General features: G+C 36.5%; 2 protein-coding genes and 1 non-coding gene across 9 annotated transcripts; 2 read left to right on the forward strand and 1 right to left on the reverse strand.

Moving 5' to 3' along the window:
- Positions 1-3,490: 3,490 nt before the first annotated feature.
- Positions 3,491-8,313, forward strand: LOC18422078 (CRS2-associated factor 1, mitochondrial). Of its 7 annotated transcripts, none has more exons than XR_016054952.1 (7): positions 3,498-4,225; positions 4,573-4,700; positions 5,403-5,511; positions 5,629-5,675; positions 6,440-6,665; positions 6,751-6,878; positions 8,007-8,313. XR_016054952.1 is itself a non-coding variant. In XM_006827018.4 (5 exons), exons 1-5 carry the CDS (start codon positions 3,700-3,702, stop codon positions 8,232-8,234), a joined length of 1,236 nt encoding a protein of 411 aa, XP_006827081.1. In that variant the 5' UTR covers positions 3,491-3,699; the 3' UTR covers positions 8,235-8,313. The 7 variants fall into 7 exon arrangements, 5 of the variants coding, with proteins under 5 accessions (XP_006827081.1, XP_088721999.1, XP_088722001.1 ...); XR_016054953.1 differs by having other exon boundaries at positions 5,629-5,653; XM_006827018.4 differs by lacking the exons at positions 5,403-5,511; positions 5,629-5,675 and having other exon boundaries at positions 3,491-4,225.
- Positions 8,314-10,042: 1,729 nt separating this feature from the next.
- LOC148782618 (U6 spliceosomal RNA) lies at positions 10,043-10,140 on the forward strand. Its single transcript, XR_016055177.1, has one exon. It is a non-coding gene; the product is annotated as a U6 spliceosomal RNA (small nuclear RNA).
- A 1,251-nt stretch (positions 10,141-11,391) lies between these two features.
- On the reverse strand, positions 11,392-25,682 carry LOC18422347 (LRR receptor kinase BAK1). Its single transcript, XM_006827019.4, has 11 exons — positions 25,152-25,682; positions 20,381-20,513; positions 20,154-20,225; positions 19,327-19,470; positions 15,091-15,162; positions 14,903-14,974; positions 14,648-14,760; positions 14,206-14,343; positions 13,496-13,837; positions 12,770-13,164; positions 11,392-11,894 (listed from the first exon to the last, which is right to left on the reverse strand). Exons 1-11 carry the CDS (start codon positions 25,243-25,245, stop codon positions 11,580-11,582), a joined length of 1,890 nt encoding a protein of 629 aa, XP_006827082.1. The 5' UTR covers positions 25,246-25,682; the 3' UTR covers positions 11,392-11,579.
- Between the last annotated feature and the right edge of the window lie 924 nt (positions 25,683-26,606).

Consider the following 26,606-nt stretch of genomic DNA (forward strand, 5'->3'; position numbering starts at 1 on the left):
AATTTTTTTTATATTTTTATTAGATGTGCCTTGATGAGAAGAACACACACCAACAATTTCAAGTGATTTGGATTTGTAGAAAAAAAAATAAACTTCAAGTACTACCGGATATATGTGATCGTCAGATCGGCCCAGATTCAATTTAGGCCATTGGGTTCATACGTTCATATGAACTAGAGGGCTAACCCTAGCTTTTTTCATATATATATATATATATATATATATATATATATATGTGTGTGTGTGTGTGTGTGTGTGTATGCATGCATGCGTCCGTGTATGTGTATGTGTATGTGTGTGTGTGTAAAACCCTTTGTTTTTATAATGAGAGAGGCATATGGCCAAATTTGGTCCGGATTATATTTTCATATTTCCCTCTAGTTATCCGTTTAATATGGAGTCTCAAACATTTTTTCATTAATGCAATACATTTCAGAGTATCTACCCCAAAATAAGGGTGACACATTTTGAATTAATAATTAGCTAATACTTTGTAGTTTTTTTTCTATATTGTGACCATGCCACGTTGAATGGTCTATAATAATTTTTGATGAATAAAATTTAGTAACTTTTTTGGACTATTAATTTAATTATTTTTTATTTTTTATGCTTTAGTATTATTGTAACTAATGGATTTTAATATGGGTGCGGTCTGTATAGAGCCTAAGCTCTAAACAATCAAATTAGAGCATACCTTCAAATAGTAACAAGAAATGTGGTTCCAATATTGGAAATCTTTATGACAGCCTTAGAATATATTTTTATCTTTATTTACAAAGTTTAAAGCTTAAAAAATAGTGTAGATTGACATATCTATGAAAACTATAAAAACTTGAAAATTGACGGTCACAAATGCGTTAAAAAATATACTATTTCCAAAACTTGAAATCAATTTTTTCCTCATGTCTATGCATCTTGATGTCGCGATGATTAATTTGAAGATATTTGGGCATCAAAACAACCTCTTCTAGTGAAATTTTTAATGTAGGCTCTAATTTGATTGTTTAGAGCCTCGACTCTATATAAACTTTTTCCTTTTAATATATGTATATATAGACATACACATATAATTAGATATTTGTATATTGTATAGACGTGTCGTATCTAGATATCATTTCTCAAGGTTCAAATTTCTGATACTCTTTTCAGTGTTATGTATACACCCGTTAGTATCTATGTACGATAGGCCAGTATGTGTGGAAAACATTTAAAAATGCCGATGAGCAAATTTCTCTACTACTTTGCTCGTGGCTTATCGTTGTCATAATCTCATGACATGAGCATGGTTGTATTTTAATATCCTTCTACAAATCAAATTTACTGGAAACTCGGGGTACTTGTACATCCAACCTTCACACACTAAGAGTATTTATTAAAAAAAATTAAATTCACCAAAATACACATGAAATATACTCAATGTGGTTTTGGTCATTTTAATATTTATTAGTTATTTTTTAGTTAGAGATTGATTCAGAATTTGAAGTTCTGAATATTTTACTTGCTTATAAAATACACGTGTCTTTAGTTCATAACCCAAGTTCTAAACCAAAAAATGATTTTTTTTTTTTTTGAGTGAAGTGGTTGGGAATAAAATGTTATGAAAATCTTACTTTTCAAAAAAGGTGGTTCAAAACATCAAGTTCTAAACCAATATATCACCTATAAAAAAAACACTTTGGAATTTTGAACTGGGTTTGTTTTAAGAAAAGGTATAAAATATGTAAAATAAAAAATAACTTTTTAATGCCATAAAAATAAGAGATATTTATATTAATAAGCCATCGAATTTTCAAATATGGTGCATTGATAACCTTACAAATCAATTAATTTAATCCAAGCCATCAGAACAAAAAAAAGGACTCACATCTTATCCCCTAAGAACACGATTGGGAATCCTTAGCCAAGTAGATCAAAGAGAGTTGTATACTCTCTCTCTCTCTCTCTCTCAATTAGGAAATCTCCTTAAAGTTTCTTCTTGTTTTTTTTGTTTAAATATGATATATGAGATTTTATTAGTTTTTACTTTATAATTGCTTTTATAATTTAAAAAATTTAATTTAAAAAAGAAAAAATTGATCAAATTACCTATTAAAGATTTACCCATATCTTTCTATTTAATTTCCAAATACCTGTCAAATAATGCATATTGAAACCGTTCTAAAATGTAAATTGCTAAAATAAGTCTTCCCTTGCGGGTGTTTAGATAAATTTCTCTTAAATAAATAGCTTATTTATTATAAAAATAATATTAAAAAATAGTTTATTTTTATGAACATGTATACAATGAGATGATTTACCTTTAATATAAGGAAATCACAATCATTGGCCGTTAGATTTGAAATCGGGTAGTTGAAAATGTATCATTGTTTAGACAAAAAATCTAAAATAAAATTTCTTGAATGTTGTGACACTTTTATGTATTAGATTTCACATCCAATAGCTAAAAATGATTGTAAGTTCCTAGTACCAAAAATCAATGGTCTTATATTATACAATACTTATTTTTATTATTCAAATTATAGCACATACAAGAAATAGCTCGGTTGGCTAGAGGTTAACCACAAGGTCGGAGGTTCAAACCCTTCTTGAACCTCCTTTATTTAAGGTTGCAACCTTAAAATGTAGAATTACATATGCATCTCAAAAATCTATTGGAAAAAGGTTGTTTTAATGTTGAAAAACCTTTCTAATTGATCATCTCGACATCGAGATGTATGAATATGAAAAACAAAGATTTTATGAGTCTCAAAAATAGTGTATCTTACAACACATTATCTAGATAGTTTTATTTCAAGATTTTCATATGTTTATAGATCTACTTGACTTTAATTATTTTTGAAGCTTAAATTTTATAATTAGAGATGAAAATAGATTTTCAGATAATCCTAAAAATGTTTTACACCAAAAATATTTAGAGATGCACCTTAATTGGGTTGTTTAAGGTTGCAACCTAATAGAAACCGCACCCGTTTCTTAATTGATCATACCTCGGTTTTTAATTGCATCGTACCTCTGTTTTCTTAATTATATATGATGCTTCATCTTGACCCTCCGTTAAGATTTTTTATTTTCTTAATTGCATCATACCTATGTTTTCTTAATTACATATGATGCTTCATCTTGTATTTTCTTAATTGCATCATACCTATGTTTTCTTAAATACATATGATGCTTCATCTTGACCCTCTGCTCAGATTTCTTACTTTCTTAATTGAATCATACCTCTGTTTTCTTAATTACGTATGATGCTTCATCTTGACCCTCTGTTTTCTGAAAGGAAGATGATTGTCCATATGTATAACTACATTGAAAATTACAGTATTTTTTATTTTCTTAATTGCATCATACCTCTGTTTTCTTAATTACATACGATGCTTCATCTTGACCCTCTGTTTTCTGAACGGACGATGATTGTCCATATGTATCACTACTTTTTTATTCCCTTAATTATATGATGATTCATGTTGACCCTCTGTTTTCTTAACCGACCGTGATTGCCATTATGTGTACCTTTAAAGTCGTGCAAGTTTGCAGCCAATTGAGAAGCCGAAATTTCGCATAAACCCTAAATGTCTGCAACTTTTGCCATTTCTCAAAGCTTCATGGCTCTTTTCCTTTAGACCCTAATTCTCCAGAAACCCTAACCCGGAAACCTGATTTCCCTTCTCTGCAGCTTACAAACCATACCAAGAAACCCAAATGTTCTTCAGGCCATCAATCCCAAAGCTCTCCTCTATCTTCAGAACTCGCCATTTCTCAAAGCTCAAAGACTATTCCTTCGAGCCTCCCCCCTCTCTAAACCCTAAAAACCAGAACTCCGTCTTCAGAAACCCTAAACCCAAACCTTTGTATAAACCACCCTCGTCTCTGGATCGAACGGGCCTTAAACCTGTTCGCTCTGATCTTCCTTTTGATATCAAGTTTAGCTATACAGAGAGCAACTCATTGGTGAAGGCAATAGGGCTAAGAGAGCCAAAGTACTCGCCATTTGGACCGGCAAGGTTAGACAGAGAATGGACGGGGACTTGTGCACCGGCGATCAAGCCCACTGTGAAGTCCGTGGAGCCTGGGTGCTTGGACGCCATGGCTAAGGCTCAGGCTGAGTTGGAGAAGAAGGCGAGGAAGAGTAGAGAGAAGATACTTGGAGAGCCGCTCACTCCTGTAGAGAGAACGTCTTTGATTGAGAAGCATCAGAGGAACAAGTGCAAGCAGCAGGTAAACTTAGGTGAGGTTGGTTCCATGTAGAGAGAGAGTATAGATAGACCATGAGTGAGTCAAGATATGAAATTGTTGCAGAGTTGAAATTTTGAACCATGTGTGTGTGTGTGTGTGTGTGTGTGTGTGTGAGAGAGAGAGAGAGAGAGAGAGAGAGAGAGAGAGAGAGAGAGAGAGAGAATGGACCATGAGTGAATGAGAGAATGAAATTGTTGCAAAGTCAAAATTTTGAACCATATCACAGAGAGAGACCATGAGTGAATGAGAGACATGAAATTGTGACAAAGTTGAAATTTTGAACAATATCAGTGACAGGATGTGTTGGGATTTTTTAACTTTTGGTTTGATTCATAATAGGAAGAGATGGTCTGACCCATAACATGCTGAATGATATTCACAATCACTGGAAGCATGCTGAGGCTGTTCGGATAAAATGTCTTGGTGTTCCTACCATTGATATGAAAAATGTCTGCACTCAGCTTGAGGTATTACTCTTCCTCTGTTTCTTTTGGTCCTTAATCTCTCTGATATTCATCTAGTTCGAGAAAGTTTGAGAAAGCTTGAGAAATGGGTCATACAATTTTCAGCAGACTCAATGTTTGTATGAAATGGTGGTTTTCACGAGTTTATCAAAACCTTGTATATGTCATTATTAGAGTAATAACTCTGTTGCCTATCCAAAAATTGAATTGTTGTAAATGAAGTCTCTCAAATGAGCTGAAATTTTAACTGTTTAACGACTTTTTTTTTCAATGAAATTTTTTAATGTTTTCCTTAGGTCATTGCACATAATTGACCTGAACGCTTCACTCCAAAAGTTCTTGAATGTATCATTTTTTTAGATTTGTGTTTAACTGCAAATGTGGAATTCCTTGCATTTCTTCTGTTTATTGTTGACTAGGTGTGTGATAGGCCTTGTGTGGGACAGCATATTTTTGTAATGGGTTTTGCAGCTAATATCGCATATTTATGCAAGAACTTTGTTTTCTTCCATGACCCCATTGCACATTAATGTCTATTTATTTTGTCTGTTCATGTGTGGATGCAATAGTTGTGAAATGCTGGATTTGAATGATTATCCAATATGCTTGATTCCCAAGTCTACTCTCTCACTTCCTACCTCATCATGTGAACCTTCCCTTGTAGTTGTTACCTCTCCATTGAAATTCTATTTGAATCTCTCCTAGCTTCCTAGCCACCAAGATCGGGATATGGAACAAGGGCATGTTATTCGCCTGGATGGTACACAAAAGTCGATTAATTTTGCTCATCCTTCTGTCAAGGATAGGATTCAAGGTTAATCTCTGCTTGTAAAGCTCTCCATAATCCATGCATTTTGTTTGGTTTCTAGTGCAAAATGTTATGCCTAAACTTTGTCTGGAATCCTTTTCTAAAACCTAGTTTCTTTGCCAGGTCTGCCGGTGAGGATCTAGATGCGGTAACCCTCATCTCTTGCCTTGGTACACTCTCTCTAGGTTCTCATCTTGTACTGAAATGTTATCACAAAACGTCAAAGTATTATTTCCAAACTTAGTGACAAATGCATCATTAAGGCTGGCCTTGAAGCCTTCAATCAGCCCCAAGCTACCCGTTATACTGACAAATTTGCCAAATGCTTCCACTACTAGTGTGAAAAGGAACATGTACGACCTTAATTTTACCCTCTCAAAGGAGATGTATTTGTAGATGTTCAATGAACTTCTTTAAGGCTAAAGCTTGTCCTGTAGGCACTGTAGCAAATTCAAAAGATGAAAAGAATTTTCACAGTTAAAATAGAGAAACTGACTATATGAAGGATTTTAGAGAAACTAGTTGGCAGGCAGTGTTGAACCTAGCGGGAGAAAAAAAAAGTTGGTGTAGTGCATACACAAAATTCTAAACCCCCTATTGAGAAGAATGTCGGATGATGTCATTTCCCCATCCAAGGGACTATTATTTGTGAACTAAATTAATGGTGCTTGGTGGCACATGAGTGCATTGAGTATCAGCACAAGGAAGATACTCCAGGTTTGATTTTTAAAGCAACTTGTTTTATATGTGTTCTTATTGTTATGAGTATTGTCAAAGCTTGTTCATTTACTATTAATTGTATTTCCTTGTGTTTCATTTTACTTTATCATGCCAATTGGTGTACTGATTCTTTACTCTTCTTGCTAATCCTGCCCCAGGTTGACATTTACTTATCTGCTGATGAATCTATCTTTGATTCTTATTTTTCTTTTAGGAAAAAACAGGTGGTCTGATCATCCATAGACACGGTGGTGTCATCATCTTATACAGAGGCAGAAACTATATCCCCAAGAAAAGACCTGTTATTCCATTAATGCTATGGAAACCTCATGAGCCAGTATATCCGAGGTTGATCAAGACAACAATTGAGGGCTTGTCCATTGAAGAAACAAAGGAAATGAGGAAGAGGGGCCTCGCCGCTCCCGTTTTAACAAAGCTTGGTGAGATTTTCAGGGCTACTTAAATTTTCTTATTGTTTAGAGTCTTTGCTTTTAGAATTCTGATTCTTATGGACTGTCATTGCAGCCAAAAATGGGGTCTATTGCCATCTTGTGTCCATGGTCCGCGATGCATTCCTAACTGATGAGCTGGTCCGTATTGATTGCCAGGGCCTGGGAAGGAGTGACTATAAAAAGATAGGCGTCAAGCTGAGGGTGTGTAAACTCTGGGTTTATTTCATTATAAATGCAATGATGCATAGAATAAGATGTAAAAAACTACTGAAATAGTGAAATTCCAGGAAATAAACTTTGGAATTGTTAGACCTTATTTTCATAATTAGTTTACCTCATATTATGAAATTTAGCACAAATGTATTAGAGATTGACTGTTTATATAAAGCGGCAACCTTCCTGCTAGAAGTAAAAAGTCATTGTGCCGATGTAGATTTCTGCAACCTTACTTCTATAAGTAGGGTTACAGCCTTATATAAACTTCTTCCTTTATTAGATAGTGAACTATTTTATATGCTTCAAATGTTGTATGATATATTTTATAAATTATAACTTACAATGAAAGTTTGGACTAATTCGATAAAGTAAGAATCCCATAAAATTGTCACTTATTATTTAGATGCTTATGGATTTGTCGTGAGATATTCTTGAGGGATTACACTTACGTTGTTCTCGGCAATTTTGGAGGGTCTCTGACACGACCATGGCAGGAGACAAAGCTTTATTGGGGTGTTAGAATTGCAATCAACCTTCCATAGTTCAGCTATCAATTTCCTTTTAGTCTTGAAGCTGCTAAATATGACATCTTTTCAGTGCTTTGGTTCTTTCTAGAGATGGATCATTGTTTTCATTAATAAAATCAACTTCTCAAAAAGAAAAAAGAAAAAAAAAGAGTAAAGGATAGTTTCAGTGTTGTGTAATTGTTGTACATACTATATGATACTTGATCCGATCTATGCATAAATATAACACTGTTAAATTTATAATTAGGGACAGGTGAAAATTCGACTCTTGATTAATAAACTACTGACACTTAGAAACTTGGTCCAACATCATCACATCATCCCATTTGACATGGTTTTTGAACTGTGAAAGCTTTGGTCCCAACTCTCCAACATAATCTTGACCTTCTCCAATGAATTGCACTCGAAAACTTGCACTAGACATTTACTTTGGTCTGAACTTACTTGGCTGAACGTGATAATATGTTTCCATTGTTTGGCCTCTAAAATCGAATTGTATATTTCCTTTGTTTTTCTGTGAAGTAAGTTATATATTTGAAAAGCAAATGTGTAATTTGATAAGGAGTTCTTTGGGTTGTTGGTGCAGGATCTGGTTCCTTGTATTCTTGTGACATTTGAGAAGGAGCAGATTGTGGTTTGGAGAGGAAAGGACTATAAGCCTTCTAGCCAGGAGTTTGAGGACAGCCAGAGTGAGTCTGAGCTAGTTTTGCCTGACCTTGAAACGTATGTGAGAATCAAATGTAAGAAAAATGATTTTGAGAGAAGATTGCCCTGGCAAATTTGCACCAATACACATTCAGGTTCTGAACAGTGAGGTGTTAGTGTATAGAATGGAACAGCACTTGGGTCAATGCCATTACGAAAGATGGGCAAATTCGTTGTTTGCAACTAAATCTCTCTCTGTCTCGATTTCCTATATATATATATATATATATATATATGAAAAATTGGGATTAGCCCACTAGCTCATATGAATATATGAGCCCAACGGTCCGGATTGAATTTGGGTTTATCTGACGATCACAGATGTCCAGTAGTGTTTGAATTTTATTTATTTTTTTACAAATCTAAATCATTTGAAATTTTAGGTGTGTGTTCTTCTCATCAAGGCGTTCGTAATTATAAAAAAAAAAAAAAAAAATATTTGTAAAAAACAAAATGATCAAAATACCTTTTGAAACATTTTGGAGCTATTTTGGTCAATTTGTTTCATGTAAATTATTTTTTTGATATTTTTTGAAGATTCATTTATTTTTTATAAACACATGTCTAAAATTTCAAGCGATTTGGATTTGTAGAAAATAAAATAAAATTCATGTACTATCAGATATCTGTGATCGGTTCAGATTGAATTTGGGCCGTTGGGTTCATATGTTTATATGAACTAGTGGGTTAATCTCAGCTTTTTCTATATATATATATATATATATATATATATATATATATATATATATATATATATATATATATATTTCACAATTTTTTAAAGCACAAATATTAATGTTAGAATGGGTTGTAAATGGTGGATTTTTTTTTTTTTAAAGTCTTATGTTATTTTCATTGTCATTTATGAATGATTAGAACCCAAAGCATGCTTAGGATGTGATACGGAGAACTTCAAAATTGGTCAATGGGGTAAAACAACATATGTTTAGTCAAATTTGTTTTTCTTATAAGTTGGTATTAGGCCATGTATGCTAATCATATGTTAATCACACAAGGGTTTTCTAGGATTCCAAGTATTGTCACATCATCATCATCGTCAAAGTTTTTTTTTAATTAATTTGGATCGGTTATGCGAATTCTGATTTATTATTTTGGGATTTACTATTCTGCTTTATTAAAAGTTGTACTTTTAATGAGCCTATAAACTTTTATATCTTTTTTCAATACTTCCAAACCGAATAATTAAACAAGATTGGTTTGATGCTTCACGTGTAGCACTTATTTAAGTAAGTGGAGTCACCCAAAAGCCATCTTAGAGCACAATACTTAGACAAGGATGGGTGCTGTCAACTGAAAGCGGATGGGTGGTGTCAACTGAAGCACTTATTTAAGTGGAGTCACCCAAAAGCTGTCTTAAAAATGAATTTTGGACTTTAAGTTTCACATGTTGATATTCTAAATCATCACAATCATCATTATTTTAGTTTTTTTTACAATTAATTGAGGTCGGCTACATAAATTTTAGTTATATTAAAAAGCAATTTTATTAGTGAGGCTATAAATTTTTATATTTTTTTGGATTACATCCAATCATGTTTTTTTTTAATTTATTTTTTACCTTTTTTAATCCTTTTACTTGAAGTCATTCGCACCACTTAAATCATCACAATCATAAATCTAAAAAATTAAATAGATTTGAACCTTGAAAAAGATTGTTTAAAATTTAATTTTCGACCATTCACTTTAATTCTGTTAAATCTAATAATTGGCACAATTTTTTTGTGCTGCAAAAATATAAATCTAAAGTATAAATGCAATAGGCTTAAGGTGCACTTCAGCTCTAAATCCATCTCTAAAATAGATGTTATTCAGACTTTTCCGGTTGACAAAACATATTAACTGCCAAATAATTATCCATTAGACACATAGATTTGTGAATGTTTTATTTTGTATCAAGTATCAATCGATTTAAACATCTAAAAAAATTGAAACAACACAGAGAAGATGCCCCTACGCGGGGATGGCACACAAATTGAGAAATGACCCAAGTATTCACTGGGAGGAGAAGTTAGGGATAGGAACATCCTTGGGCTTTCTGTTACGAATTTCATATTTGGATTTTTACGAATTTCATATTTGGATTTAATTTCATATTTGGTTACGAATTTCATATTCGGAAATGGCATGGCTCTATGTTATGATCATTTTTGGCCCAAAAAAATGAAAATATTGAAACTGACTGATTTTTCTTTTTTGGATAATTCAATGGGGAATACAAGCCCATGTCTATTTTTTCAATAGATAAGAGAATTACATTTTGAAAGTATTAATTACGAGTGTGAATAGTATGAATGGCTACCACAATGTGATAACAGCGTGTGGGATGCTACCACCACAACCCTAACCCCTTTCCTAAGTGAAAGATGTTTTTGTAAACCAAATTGTAAGCAATTGCTCCATAAGTCACGCATAGCTCTTATCATTTTTATAAGCCAAAAGAATTGTATACAATAAAATCATTTATTTTCGGTACAATGAGATCACATTCACCCTTCTAAAAATGTAAATTCCAATAATCACTGAAAAGCAATTCTTCTATTTTTTTACCCTTTTGTGCAGACATTTCTAGCCCATGTTTTCGAACCTGGCTTGCATTGAAAACACCATGTAACAGTAGCTACTCACACGTTTTATCAGTTCAGGAGGACGTCAAAAAAAAAAAAAATGGATGTTGTCAGGACGAATAGCCCTACATCAACCAAACTCACCCTAAAATTAGGACTATTTTAGGGGTGCATGGCATAGGTTAGTTACACCATGAGGATATCCACCATCCATTCCCAATAATGGACAGCTAAAATTCACTAAACACAATCATCTTTGATCAAGAGCAATCGTTATCAAGCGATTGATGTCGGAGCAGTTTTGGGTTTTAGGCTCTACAGAAAAAGCACTGTATTTATCATTACCACACAGGAAAATTCATCAGAATTTCACAAGGAAATATGGGAAAATCTTCTTGAGGAAATTATACAAATGAGCCAGATGAAAGAGTGCACGAGTCCTGAATTATTTCCTACTAACAAGTCCCGTATTTGGGATCTTTTTACTTCTTTCCCCCCCCCCCCCCCCCAGAAAATAAGGGAAATGCAAGCCCTTCCTCTCAAGAAATAACCAGCCTACCCCTGAATCTCCAACAAAGTGAACAAAAGAACGAGTAGCATCTCCTCTCTAGCTACTGTGTACATCACAAATCATGAAACCACCAAATGCTCGACAACCCACACAACCAAATTGCACAAGGATGATACAATGGCTCTCAAAAGATTCATATGCACAAAAGTGAATATCACTTGGATACAAAGATTTCCATTAGAAGAGAGAAAGAAAATAGAAAACCACAGGCTAATAAAATCCCCTTTTCTCTCCTCAACGAGGAGAGAGAGGGAAAGCAGATGTGAGAGAGAAAGAGACAGTGAAAGAGAGATTTGAGTCACCTTGGGCCGGATAATTCTACAGCATGAAGGTTATCTGTGGAATCTACAATCCACTCAGAGTTACGGGGTGGCCCAAGGTCCACCTCATTCCGAACGACCTCCACCTTTTGCCACTCCTCCCATCTCTCGGCGAGCCCATCCCCTTCTAACATTCTCACCACTTCTGACATTTTAGGCCTATCCATAGGGGACCCTTGGGTGCATAGCAGGGCCACCTGTATTAGCTGCTCCACCTCCGCCTCCACATAGTTGTTTTGCAGATCGGGATCCACCAAATTCTCCACCCTTTTCTCTTTCAAAAGCCCTTTCACCTGGTGAAAAGCAACACATCTCAATAAGTATGGAAAAGGACACATCTCAATAAGGATTGGAAAGGACAGGGATCTCTCACTCTCAGATAAAAAACAGCTAATACTGAGGCATTCAAAATACATTGAAAAGGATAATCTACAGTAAGTGGAGAGGTCCAATATTATGCCTATCTCATTACTAACACTAATATATGTAAAAATCTAAAAAAACATGTACCGTATAAAACCTAGAAACTCACTCAACTCGGCCCTGTTTTTGGGTGAATATGCAACTCATCCTTAAATACTACACAACTAAAACCTTGGAACTCTAGACCCCAAAGTAACTAAACCTGCTCTAAGATGCCAGGTTTTGGAACAGCAGCATTCAATCCTAATGTCCAAAAACCATGAACATCACTAGGTCGTCGAGCCAAATTACTCATTCAACAATATATCTCAAAGCTTAACTTTATCAAAAAAAAAAACAATGTATCTCAAAGCTCATTCATCCCAGCCATGGACCCTGCTGCTAATATCAAGAGCTATTATATGCACAATGACCTGTAGGATTTGGGTCAAGACTTGCTAGGGTCCCAAAGCCCAGAATCAGGCAATTTGACTTAGCCGAGTCTGCCAGACTCAGTCGAGTCCATCAGGCAATTTGACTCAGTCAAGTCCTAAAAAAACTAATAATAAAATCATGGGAATCAGTGAAAATCAGCTTGTTTTGTTCAAGTTGGACTCACCAAGTTTCCAAACACTGGTTTAAACTAAACCTCACCAAATATCATTATTAGCCTCAAAACAATAGTTAATAAGAGACTGCATGCAAAGAACATGAGGATGCAGAAAATATACAATGGCACGATAAAGAAGAGATTCATATGACTAACCCAGTCAAGCAACATGACATCATCATCATTTGCAAGCCGAGCAAGATCGAATGCCCTCTGTCCAGTGATCAGTTCCAAAAGCATAATCCCATAACCAAAAACATCAGTTTTCTCTGAAGATTTCCCTGTGGAAAGATACTCGGGAGCTATGTGCCCAATTGTTCCACGAACAGCTGTCGTGACATGGGTGTCCTTATAATCCATGAGCTTTGCTAAGCCAAAGTCTCCAACCACTGCCTCATAATCTTCATCTAACAAGATATTTGCAGCTTTCACATCACGGTGGATAATTTTGGGATCACAATGGTCATGTAAATACGAAAGTCCTCTTGCTGCACCCAAGGCTATCCGCTTCCTGGTGGGCCAATTGAGTGGTGGCTCTGCTTCTGGTCGCTCTGCAAAAAAGGTACCAAATTCCTTTCGAATCACAGTTCCATTCCATTAGTTGATATGCTCATGCCAAGTACAAAACTTAATAAATAAATAAAATGCATATCTTCTCCTCCCCTCTTATACACATCCAAATCGAGAAAATCCCAAGACAGGTAGAAAATCAGCAAGATTCTCTCTCTCTCTCTCTCTCTCTCTCTCTCTCTCTCTCACTCTCTCTCACACACACACACAAGCACACAAACCCACCCACATGTCATGAATTAATAGAGGCACTCAAATCGAGAATATTAATGGATATGCAAAGAATATGCAACTAAAGGGGCAGATAAGTACCCCTTAAACATGATGCAACACTTCCATTTGCCATGTAGGGGTAAACAAGTAACCGTTCGGTTGGCGTCATACAAAAGCCTCGTAGTCGAAGAAGGTTACGGTGCACAGCCATGCTGATCATCTCTACCTCGGTCTGGAACTGAAGCTCACCACCAGGTGTGCGCTCTTCTTTGAGACGCTTCACTGCCACCAATGAACCATCGGCTAGACGCCCCTTGTACACCTTTCCAAACCCACCTCTACCAAGAATATTCTTGTTGCTAAAACTATCTGTTGCAACTTGTAACTCCCGCAACGAAAACCGTTTAAGCTGACCTAAATGCACTTCTGGATCCTCTTCAGCTGCAAGAGTGAGAAACCAATATAGGATTTTTCTTTTCCTTTTGAAATACACAAGCCAGATTCGAGACTTGGAATGGGGGAAGCCAGATGGGAAAAGAATACCATAATCCAGTGGATTACAGAAAACAATAGTCCATTTGGATCATCACCGTTTAATCAAGTGACAGAGGGTAATAGAGAGAGTAGGACCACAAGAACAGGATATCGCTCCAGTGATGGGCCCTACTCTCCTCCATCAACATCCATCATTTCATTGGATGGGGATGGCCCCAACACACCATAGTTTTACTAGTTCATGTGATTAGTTAGTATACAATACTTTCCCTTAGTTGCCTATCTATCAACCAAATTTTGATGGATGTATTTACCAGGAACATCAAAAAAGTGTTCCTGCGGTTTCCTTCGTCTCCACCATGCAAAGCCAATGGCAGGTGCAGCAAATAGTAGAGCAGCACCTGCAGCAACTCCTCCGGCAATTGCTCCAGTACTAGATGCACTATTTCTTCCTGAGATGGAATTTAACACAAGCGAATAAGTTCCAAATAATGTGATTAACATAATTGCTTCAGCGCTCAAAGCACTAGGGTTACAATAAATTTAGATGCACAAAGCTGGTTCAAGTAAGGCTTAGCATTCTCTGTATTGTATTCTACCTAAGATGTAATTATTTAAAGGCATGAATCTACATCTAATTCTCGAATGCAGGAGTAAAGAAATTATGGAACAACTTTATCTAAACATCAGTAGCTTAGATATATGAAACCAAAAAGCCAATATATATAAGATCCATACAGATTGAAAAACTACCACCTTGGTTAGAAGCAGGTGGTGGGGGAAAGAATGGAGGAGGAGGAGAAAAAGGAGGAGCTCCTGGGCAAGGTTGTGATGTTACTGGACCACAAAGACCGCGGTTATTAGCAAAACTGCGATAAGGAGCCAAGTGTCAGAAATCACAAAATTAAGATAAAAACTGAAAATTTAATAGTAATTAAAAATGTAAAACTGACATTCAAAAAGAAAAAAATTAGGACATACATCAGAAAATATTGAAAACAATGTTTGTACCTGATGGGGGTAAACAGTGAGAAGGAGCCATTGGATGGAACCTCTCCAGATAAATTGTTGTTTGAAAGATCTCTGAATTCATGGGAGCCAATATCACAAGGAAAAGTACATGAGCCAAATGAAAGATTAAAAAAGGAAAGAAATTTAACAGGATAATGAAGAGACTGAGGATGAGGAAATGCACTCACAGTACTTGCAGAGCGCTGACATTAGTTAAAGACATTGGAATGCCGCCAGTGAGACTGTTGTTGTTAAGCCGGCTATCCTTCCACAGACAGTTACAGAGGCAATGCAAGATTAAGTTCTAGTAATAAAATGAAGAAAAAGTATATGCAAAATAAAAATCCAATTCATAGCATTGCCAGTAATACATGTATCTGCAATCATAAATAATCAAGGAAAGTTTTTCGGTGAGTCTGCCGATTCTAATGTCTTCCCTTGTTTTCAAGGATTCTTGGACCTGAACCATCCTATATCATTATAAATTCATTTCCACCTCAAATCCATGAATTTGGAGTTCCAAAAAATGGTGTAAATCTGATAACCTTTGAAGAATTGAAATGAATGGTCCAATAAAAGGTTATCAGATGACCAGATTTTAGGGGCCAGATCACAATGGATGAAGAGATGAGGAATGGACTCCTCTTAGATTTACACAATGCATAGATAGGTTAATTGAACCCCTTCTTTTGGAGATGAACGGTGGTAAGGGTTTTGTTTGATATGGCAAGCCAATTGAAGGCTTGGACTTTGAGGCAGGCAAGGAAAATCAGGCTCCATGAGCAGCCCAAGCCTCTAGGTAATGGCATTGAGCACATCAAGTTAGATGAAGGATCTCGCAGACCAGGAACTGCTCTAAGCGACAGTTTGGGACTGAATTTAGGGTATCTTTGGTCTGACACGATGTCTTCTGCAGAGAGGTTCTCAAAGGAGGTGATGACACAACAGATATTGCTGTGGTTTTCATATGTTTCTCTGTCATCCTTAATTTGAAATGAATCGGTTCTTCTGCAGTTTGCTATTTAGTGGAAGGAAGTCGCATTTCTATCACCGTCCTCTAGCCATTTGACTCTCTCGTGTCAAAAAAATTTCTCCTATTTGAGGGTATTTTGTAGGTCGATCCTCGAGGTGTCTCTTTCAATTTATTCCACAATTGAAATATCATTAAATTCCTCAAGCAGGCCTAGTTACTAGATTCCTGACAAAGAGATTTCTTTTTTGATCGGTAGAAAGCTGAAAGTCCTGGTCCCAAGCTATCAACTTCTGCCTCACAAGTCCTAGATTTTGCAGAGTTTAGTCACCCAGACTAGGACTTCGAAGGAGGACCACCATTGGGTATCAGACTTTGGAGCCTTTTGTCCTCTAACCACATCCTTTTGAACCTAAAGGACTGAGTACTGAATTGGACTGGTTTGGCAGCAAGAAGGATAGGTGTGTAAGTCAGAGACAAGTCTGTGTAAGGATCTAGAGTGGACTCCTCGGAAAAGGTCTTTGCAGGTTGGATTGACCAGAAATTTGTCCAACTTAGACAGAGTGGGGAATGATGAGTGGTTTGACGAGGTGTCGGAGACACCAATGAGTAGTAAGTTTTTTGTTTGGAGATAAAGGAAGAATTTTTCCATACAAGCGGTGATCCTGCCACCATGTTTATTTTGAAGGACAAGTGACTGACATTGATCACTGCAAATACAGAAGGAACATAGAAGAGATATTGGATATGATCAAGTTCTGCCCAGAAGAGGGCCCTGATGTTTGATCTTATGGGGGCTATAGATGGCCATGGAGTCTCGTATGAGGCCATTAGAGTTCTGGAAGATGCAAATGTAGAAGCTGGCAATAAAAGAGGCTCGTTGAGTTAGCACGGAGGTCCACCAGACCCAGATAGGACCACAGATGCCCTTGGCTTGTAAGAAGAATTACGCCACAGGTGTTCTACTTTAAACAGGCGGAATGTCTTAAAGACCTAATGATTCCTTTCTTGTTTCAGTACTAGTGAGGAGATATTTGTGGGTGCAATTGGATGACACTTCTTCTCGAGAGGTCATCCAAGCCCGGGATGTTCCAAGCAATATTTCTCAATTGGGAGGTGTCATAGCCATGATACAAAGGAGGCTGGTCGTTAGAAGGAATTAGGGAGGTTGGTGGATGGTAAGTGCTTTTCCTGTAGTGTCGTGGTCGAAGTTGGACCCACAACCTTTAACTTTCTCTTTTTTATTGGAGTTTGGGATGCCATTTGGAAATGTTTGCTCTGAAGGTGTTCATTACAGCATGAATGCAGCCACAGTAAACTGAGCATTACCTGTAGCGTTTGAGGGATGTTGCCTTCCAGCCTTTGAAATCCTTTCAATCTTGTCAATATACAGAGATGTAAAAATCTGTGTCTGAGGGTGAGGATCGGACATCTAATACAGGAGATGTATCCTCAGGAGAAGAATGATTCCAGAGACAGGAGAAAGGAAACTCCCCTAAGTTTTGGGGATTCCATGGGAGGGAAGCCATGGGCAAGGGGTTTGGTGATTAGGAAGAAGAAGAGGAGGCTATTGAATGGGGAACAGGGACTTTGATGGGGAATGGAGAATAGAGCTGATAGGGGATTGGACAGTATATTTTGGAGGGGAAAAGTAGAAAGATATGAGTAACCTTTTGTTAGGCCATGGTTGACAGGACAAGGAACCAGGTTAGTGGTATGTAGCAATAGCCTCTTGGAGGTTGGAGGCTGTGGCTTTAAGTTTAATGGTGGCATCATGCAAAGTGAGGAGTCTGGTATTAAGGGAACAGTTGGGAACTTAAAAAGGATTTGAACACGAGGGTGATGGGTGGGTGGACAGGTTTGGCCAAGAGAGATATTCATTATGGGATGAAATATGAGGTAAGTAACTGACTACCCCCAGTTACCCCACCATCCAACCATATTCTCCAAAAGTTTTCACTAAGGTCCATTGTGTCCCCACAATTGTTGAATTTTCAATTCTTTTTTTTTTTTTTCTGAAAATGCGTAGTTGTTGAATTTTCCTTCTTTGGGTAGAGATTCAGCAGCTGTTCCTTTTTTTTTTGGCAAGGATTTTCTCCTCATTACCAGTTCCCAGACATTAGTAGGCTAATTTGAAAGATTTTTGCCACAGCTTAGGCAAACGAAGGAGGAGGCGGACCAGCTGTGATGCTTGTACGGACCAAATCTTGGCATGGGGGATGGAAATAATAGGGGAGCCAATTTGAGGTTTCACGATGAGAATTTGGTTATCTGGACATGGAACTCGGATTGCATCACAGAAAGAAAGATTTGAGGTTGGGATGCTATTTGAGTTGAAGATTTTGATGAGGAGGACCAGGGGAATTTGCAGCGGAGGACCGGTCGATTTGGATGAACTGCCACAGGACATCTCCAATGGCCTTCAAGATTTCAAAGTTCAAGGCATGGACAGGGATGTCCATGGCATGGATCTAGGTTTTAAGAGGGTGTGTTTAAGGAGCCGGATGAAGGGTGCCAGGGTCCGCTCTCAAGGAAGGTTACTCTGAATCTATGTCAGGTTGATCTGAGCATTCTATAGTCTTCATCTTGTGATTCTAGCAAAAATGGAAATTTGTCCCCCGCAAGCAGCCTGCAGGATGCCAGAGATGTGGTTCACCAACTTTTTGTTGGCCCAATCCATGATGCCTGTGATGCTGTGGTCAAGGGCTGAAGTATGGACAACAGCAGGTCTCATTACAATAACCCGTTCTGACGTTATGCTTTCCTTGATGATGTTTATGTGCCTGCTGTTGGAGAATAAGCTTCTGGCACAGTGTTGGTGGGTTGTGGTGCAGACACTTGAGGGTGAATTTGATTCGTAACTGAGGACAAAGTAGGATTTTGGGTGGAGTCCAGGATAGAGTGGTTGTGAAATGGAGGTAAGTGGTGTAGAAGGGCAGTGGAAGGGTTGAGGTGGAAAGGGTTTCTCGCTTGAGGATTTTGGAGATGAATAGGGAAACTTGGAGGCCCAGTGAGAAAGAAGTTTCAGACTTTCAGAAAGTGGGATGGAAGTAGGATGGGATATTTTATGTGATGTTGTGAGGAAACCGGGGGAGATACAGGTTGCGGCCATGAGGGGAAGTGTGGGACGATGATGATTGATTTTCCCTTGCCATCTCCTCATGGGTGTTCCAGAGTTCCTCTCCTCATGGGTGCCTCTAAGCTATGAATTTATTGCAAATCAAGATTGTTGAACTAAACACAGTGTCACAATCAGCAAAAGAAGACATCAATAGGAAATGCTTTGTAGAGACTGCAGATACTAAGAATCAAACTAACTAAATTAATGGCATACTTCTGGACAAAAAGAACTATACATTTTTTACGCAAATATATAACAAGATGGGCATACATGAGTGAACTATGAACAGAAAAATGACAAAAAAAATGAAAGACAAAGGATAGCTGTTCTCACAGGAACCGGAGCTTCGTGAGTTTGCCCAAAGAATTAGGGATGCCACCGGTGAATTTGTTCAAGTAGAGATCCAAGCTGACCAGGTTCGTCAAATTTCCCAGGTCACTAGGAATCATCCCACTTATGTTGTTGCTATAGAGTTCCCTACAATACAAAAAAATAACTAAATACTCCTTTTTTGGAAAGGTCAATCATAACTCAATACTTTGTGTAAATCTTTTCTTTTTCCTTTTTTTTTTTTTAAAATATACAAAGAGACCACTTTTCTTTTAGTACAAGGAGGTCACAACTACTCTTGCCCGTCAGATTTCAAATGGGGTGGTTGCAAGAGTGTCATTAACTAGACTCAAAGTTCAAAAGAAATTTCTCAAACTTCGTGACAAACCCCAAGCCATCCAACTTGACATCTAATGGCTAGGAGTAATTCTGAACGCCTTATAATAAAGATAAATAATCTCATAGTATAGAATCCCTTTTTTACCACTCCATTTTCTTCTAATAATGTTAAATAACAAAAAAAAAAAGGCATTTGGCCAAACTAAAACGAAATATAAATGAAAGGAGTAAACTGTCTAAATCATATCAGACCACAAAATGACCCGACTCAGGCAATTTGACTGAATCACATGAATTGGACTGTCTAGGCCTAGTCCAGACAGGGAAATGCATAGATAAAACCTCCCCCCCTTCATCTCACGTACATAACCAATGAAGGAAACCATGACCTAACAAGTACTGCGAATTGTTGAGTTGACAAACTCTCTCTCTCTCCCTCTCTCTCTCTCTCTCTCTCCACGCACAATCAATGCAAGGAGACCATGGCTTACAAGTACTGCAAATTGTTGAGTTGACCAAGCTGTGGGACGAGAGAACCAGATAATTCAGCATTTCCAAGATCACTGCAGCAGAAGATGCATCAGTTAAAAGGAATACAATTATGTTATCCCCATATTAGAACATCAAATACCCATATGTGATGAATGATGAGTGAATGTCAATTTTCATCTTAACATGACTGAATATCTCAAACAGAAAAGATAAGGTCGGCCCTTACACCCTTATAACACTGTTATCGTTGTTGCATGTCACATGAAACCATGTGCATGGATTGACAAGGGTTGGATCCCAACTCTGAAGCACATTGTTTGGATCAACTAAATTAGCTCGTAGACTGTGGAGAGCATCGCCTATTCAAAGAGGTGCAAACAAATATTAGCACCAGCTGAAAAATAATGATGAAAGACAGTATGAAAGCACATTAATTAGAAAAGAGAGATAATTTACAAAAAAAAGCACCATTTAGGGGCAGTAAGCTTATCATGCCACTCTACATTCTGTATTATATGAACAATGCAGAAAAGGAACGATATTGCAATTAAGATATAGATGAAAACATATTGGCTCTTCACTTTATCCAAAAAGTTAGAAACTTGTTTTTCTTTGGAACACATTCAACATCGTTGCAAATAGAGAAGGGACAATCACAAATCATTTTATGATGCAGATATCTATTCTTTTTGACAGATAACATAAATAAAAGTGTCATATGTACCACATTATATTATGCAGAATATTGTATTTGATAATACAGACTGCAATAATATACCAGAATCTATAAAATAGAATAATTTAATTTTAGTTTTATTGTATAGTCTAACTTAATCTCTAGAGGATAAATAGTCTAACTTCAATAAATATGACACGCAATGTCTTGTATCAATTGTGTTTTTCTAATGTTACGAGAAAGAATGTACCTGTAAAAGTCATAAATACTTTGAAGCTATTCATATTTCATCATCATCATCATCATCCGAGCCTTATCCCAATCAAATGGGGACGGCTACAAGAATCTTGTTCTACCATTCTACTCTTCAAATGCCATACCCTCAGTCAAAGTATAAGTTACAATATCTCTTCTCACTGCTTTCATCCATGTCCATTTGGACCTTCCCTTTGCCTTTTTAGAATTCTCCACTTGAACTAAATTGCCCCTCCTAACCAGTGTTATATTAGATTTACGCTGCACATGGCCAGCCCACCTAAGTCTCATTTCCCTCATCCTATCGCCTATTGGAGCCACCCCTAATTTCCAAGTCTTGCCAGTCATCCATCTCAACATCTTCATCTCAGCTAGACTCACCCTATGGATATGTTGTTTCTTGACCACCCAACATTCCATCCCATAAAGCATAGCTGGTCTTTCAGCCATCCTATAGAACTTTCCCTTCAGTTTCAGTTGTATGTGACGGTCACATAAAGCTCCAGATGCATAATGAGTTTAGAGCCTAGTTATCACAACTTAGTTATACTCAATGGCTGATCTTTCTTTTTCATTGCCTATTGAAATGTTCAAGTCTTGTCAATCCGAGAACACATACAAGTTCTTTTTTTGAAGAAGATAGAACACTTGCAAGTTACAACCACATTTTCCTTCTTGTTTGAAGCACCATATCCCTTTAATCTGGCCCTTGAGAGCACACATTTCTAAATTTTCAAAAAAGCTTTTCCCACGATATTTTGAGATCGTATTTTGCTTTCTCAAACACAAATACATAACCACAATTCCACATATTTGTGTGTGCATGGTTGCATATCCACATATGCATAGACAAACACAAACGAACATCACCCTAGAATTCTGAACATTAACCTTTCGAGACAAAACACTTGCTCACTCATGCCTGCTCATTACAGCTAAGGTTCTTGCAATTACACACAATACACCTACTTGCAAGTTGCTAGAACAACTGCATAGCCTCTGCACTCAACCATTCAATTCAATTACAAATTCACAAACAACATTAACATAACCTCTTGAGCTCATGCAACCCCAACCATATCCTCATAAAGATCTTCCTCACATCTCTGGCACTAAATGCAACAACAACAAAATGCAACCTATTTCTTATATAAATACTTGTGGCGTCATATTTTCATGACATCTTACATCAAAGAAAAATGGAAGAGAAAAACATTCTTCACTCAATCACACAAATGTTAACACTGCCACAGTAATCAAACATTTCATAGCATGGCCAGTTCTATATAGCCACACATCTATGATGACCATTGAGGCACAACCTTGGAAGGTGTTGGTGCTGCCTATCCTATTATATTCTGAAACTCCAAAGACAAAAAAAAAAACTTTAAAGCATGGGAACAAGCTTCTTGTTTTTGCCACACAGAACCATAGTCACTAACTGTTGGATGACTTAGGGAAGCCATCCAACAGTTTCGTCCACAGGTTCTTTTTTTTACGAACTTTCATATTATTATTGTACAGTTTCCTTGGTATGGATGAGATACAAAATTGTGTAGTTCAACAAAAACATACGTCTCAGACAATAGATTGGTTTGGCGATCAATTGATGATGAATTAAGAACATGACATTTCTCTACTGGGGCATCAGCCATAAAATTTTCTTTCCTTCAGGTGCGAATAGAGGACACTCAGCATAGCTCAGAATTTTGATTAAGCATATGGTTTAACCTCCAAGAATAGGGAGAATCCTCTTTTCCCCAGGCAATGACAATTAGCGAGTCACCTTGGAGGACAATGTTTGGCTCCAATTTCTATCGATCAAACATTTCTTCCTCTTCTTCTGAGGAGTCAGAAAGCTCTACAGGCTGCGAGTATGTGAGTAGGGTCTCTAATTGGTGATTTCTGCAGGTTCCGCCAATAGGGACATAGGCCACATAGGCCTATTGGCCTATAGGGCCTTTGTTATGGTTCTAAAAGCAACATTACCTACTGTAATAGCACCCTTCATGGTTCACATCACCAAATTCTTGGCTAAGGCTCTAAAAATAACCATGGAATCCTTGATGTGTTCCCTAACCCTCATCCATTCTGTGAAGATGCTTCTAAAATATTGTTAAGGTACTTCTGAAAATATTGTTTTCTTTCATTTTGAACACCCCCAAAGATAGTCAAGGGCCCATCTTCTAAAGGCAGCTTTGTTAGACAACATTGCACAAGATTGTTACCAAATTATTTTATTTTGAATAATTTTACATTGAAAAGAAGAAGGTTTAAAAGAATAAATAAATAAATAGTAATACTTACAGAAGAAAATTCAGAAAGAAATTCACATACAAAGAAATTTTGCTAAATCAGAAAAATAAAGTGCAAGGCAATTATGACATCAAGCACACTAAAAGGATGCCTGAATCTTCAATATTGTTAGCCAGATTGGGCACTCACCATATTATGATGAACGAGATGCATAAAACACGTAAATGCTAAAGGTACATTCAAATCAAATAATTTTGTAGTCAAGATGTGGAATGGCAGATTAGAGTGATTCAACTGAATCCAGGCTGACAAAGAAATAAGCAAAGGGACGCTGGAGTGACAAAATAATTGCATAATGCCAAAAATCAACTTTATTAAAGGAAAAACCATTCGATTAGAGAGACCATGGCCTTCTCTTCAACCAGCTTTCTACTAGTTAAGGATAACGAGAAACTATTTTCATTTTCTTTATTAGGTAGCAACCAGTTCCAGTGATGGTATAATAAAAAACTGTTTTTCTTGTCTTAATACTGGAGCTTCAGGAGAAGGTCTCTTATTTCCTTTCCAACTCATAGATTATCAGCGTGTTGACCAGTATAAAACCAGAGCTTACATTGATCTCCTCTATGAGAATCTAATCCCTAACAGAAGAGAACTAATAGCAACAATATGGAAAAATCAAGCACCAGAGCAATGCAAGAGATCCAAAGTCTAAAATGGCAGCACAGAAGCTCCCAATCCGAAATATAATAGAATTTTATTTCTAAAAAATAGTACATTATTGCTGTAGCTAAGTCACATGGTGCTATTGGCATCAAATTCTAGGCTTTCGAATCCTCTCTGTAGTCATTCAACTGAATCAAACAGGTTATATCACAATCGAATCCCACACAATAAACCCTAGTACAATAAATTCAGCAAAAGGTTACCTCCTACAGACCTCCATATGATACTTTTTATTTTCTTTTTATCTGTACAACTGCAACTGTTTATTTACCCCGAAAGAACTATAAGCCCTTTCCAAATCAGAAATGGTACTGACGATTCAAAATAAAATATTAAGTTTATAATGTCAACCTAGAACCGTTAAGAGAAAAGTATGCCCAAAAACACAGAGCCAGTGTATCCACCTTCAGTTAAATGAATTTAATAGTGAAAGTTATCAAAAGGGAGAACTGGTTAAGATATCAAAAGGGAGGAGAAAAAAACCAATTTTCTCGCCAGAAAATTCACAATACTGAGATCTCGCAATTTTAGGAGGAGATTTACAGAATAAAAATAAGGAAATAATTCTAATGATATAAGGAAATAGTGAATTTCTTTGGGGTAGTCTTACTTCATGATAAATATCTTCACTTTTCGGACGCCAAAATCTCCCCTTTTCTAGGGTTTATGAGGTGCGTTACCCCCATAAATTTCCTCATTTGTTCGCGATAATTTCGATATTTCCATTAGTGTTCAAGATTCCTGATAATTGCCAAAAGAGCTATAATGGATTTAATCTTACTAAATAGACCAGATCAGTGGCCATGCAATACCAATCTTAAAATCCGTCACCTTTGAGCCATGGACCAGAAGAGGAAAGAAAATTGCAGAATTCATGTAAGCATTTAAAGCAAATTCATAGATCTCTATCATTTTGACAACATCAGAAATACATGGATAGTAAATGGCCTGATAAAGGATAAAACTACGAACACCATTTTTCATAACATCATTTTTCATCAATTCACATCCATTAAATCATATCAAGCACAAAAAATGAGCAGTAAAAAGCACTTGGAAAAAAAAGAAAGAAACAGATTGGTACCTTCCATATTTGCACATATTTGCCCTAGCAGCTGCCAAACCAGTAGAACATACAACCTGACCCGATTCACTCTCAGTCTCTTCATCTCACCCATCGTTCCTCGCAAAAAACCCTAGCTACAATGTAAAACTACTCAGATCCATGAAATTCAGCCCCGAATAAGCAGCACCACCATATCCACAAAACTTCAGCTCAAAAACCCTAGCTCAAGCTCAAAACCCACCAAAACATCCACCATTCTCAGCAAAACCACCATTACCATGATCCATTCCCACCAAGCTTTTCACCAGATCCTCCAATTAGAGAACAAAACGGAGGTATCAGGGGAGCTTCGAGAAAGATCCCCTATATCCACTTTGTGTTCAGAGAGCATCAACCTAAAACACCTAATTCTCTGCACAATCTCTCTACTCTCTAGAGAGAGAAAATGTTGTTTCTTATTTTATATTTGTGGTCTCCTTAGTGAGAGAAAGAGAGAGAGACTGGCGTGCGCAGGCTGCAGCTGCCCGTAAACCACTGCCCGCTGCCCGTACCTTAGTCAAAATACCCCCTTCGCTATTAAACTAAGATTTTATATTCTCGCCCGTTTCTTTTGATTATTCCACCCAACGGCGGAAATATTCAATTTTAGGATAAATAGATCACTTATTTTTTTGGTACAAAAAATCACAATCATTTTTGTCCGTCTAATTTTTAAATCGAACACAGTTCTATGCGGCTATCCCACATATTAATTTTTAAATCGAACACAGTTCTATGCGGCTATCCCACATATTATAGAAATACGGGTTTGAAAATAAATATATTTTTTAAATATTATTTGATCCTAATTTTTAAAGAATATATAATCTTTAATGTAGAGATTATAAATATAAAAAAAAATTAAAAACTAAAAATAATAATTATATTAAAAACATTTGGACCGTTAATTACAATTGTTTTTAGATGGACCACCTATTTGTATCCATCTTTAAAATGGATGCTTTATACCTTTGGACCGCATATTGTAGCAATGTGGCCCAACCTATATGAAACAATTTTCCTTTTAAATCATAGGGTTGTAACTTGTAAGAGTATCATTGAATATACTCAAAGTTCAAAAAAAAAATTTGAATTTCATAACACAACTTCAAAATATCTAATTTGACATCAAATGACTACAAATAATTATGACCTCCTTGTAATAAAAATAAATAGTCTCATAGGGAAATTAACAAATTAAAGCATTCACTTTTAGAGAATGTCCCGAATTTTTTTAAATGGACAAGGTTTCTATAAGTCGGAGGACCCATTTATTTAAATACGTCCTCTCCTCGAAATTTATTTTAGAGGTGGATTTTAGATTCAAAAGTTAAAAGAGTGAAATGTCAACTATAATGAGTAGAAACCCTAAAAAAATAAAATTTAAAATAAAAAAAAAAAATTTAAAATGCACTACTTATTGATATGTCTTTT

This window comes from Amborella trichopoda, chromosome 4, assembly GCF_054954075.1.
Source record: "Amborella trichopoda isolate Santa Cruz 75 chromosome 4, AtrichopodaSantaCruz75HAP2 v2.0, whole genome shotgun sequence".
Taxonomy (NCBI): Eukaryota; Viridiplantae; Streptophyta; class Magnoliopsida; order Amborellales; family Amborellaceae; genus Amborella; species Amborella trichopoda.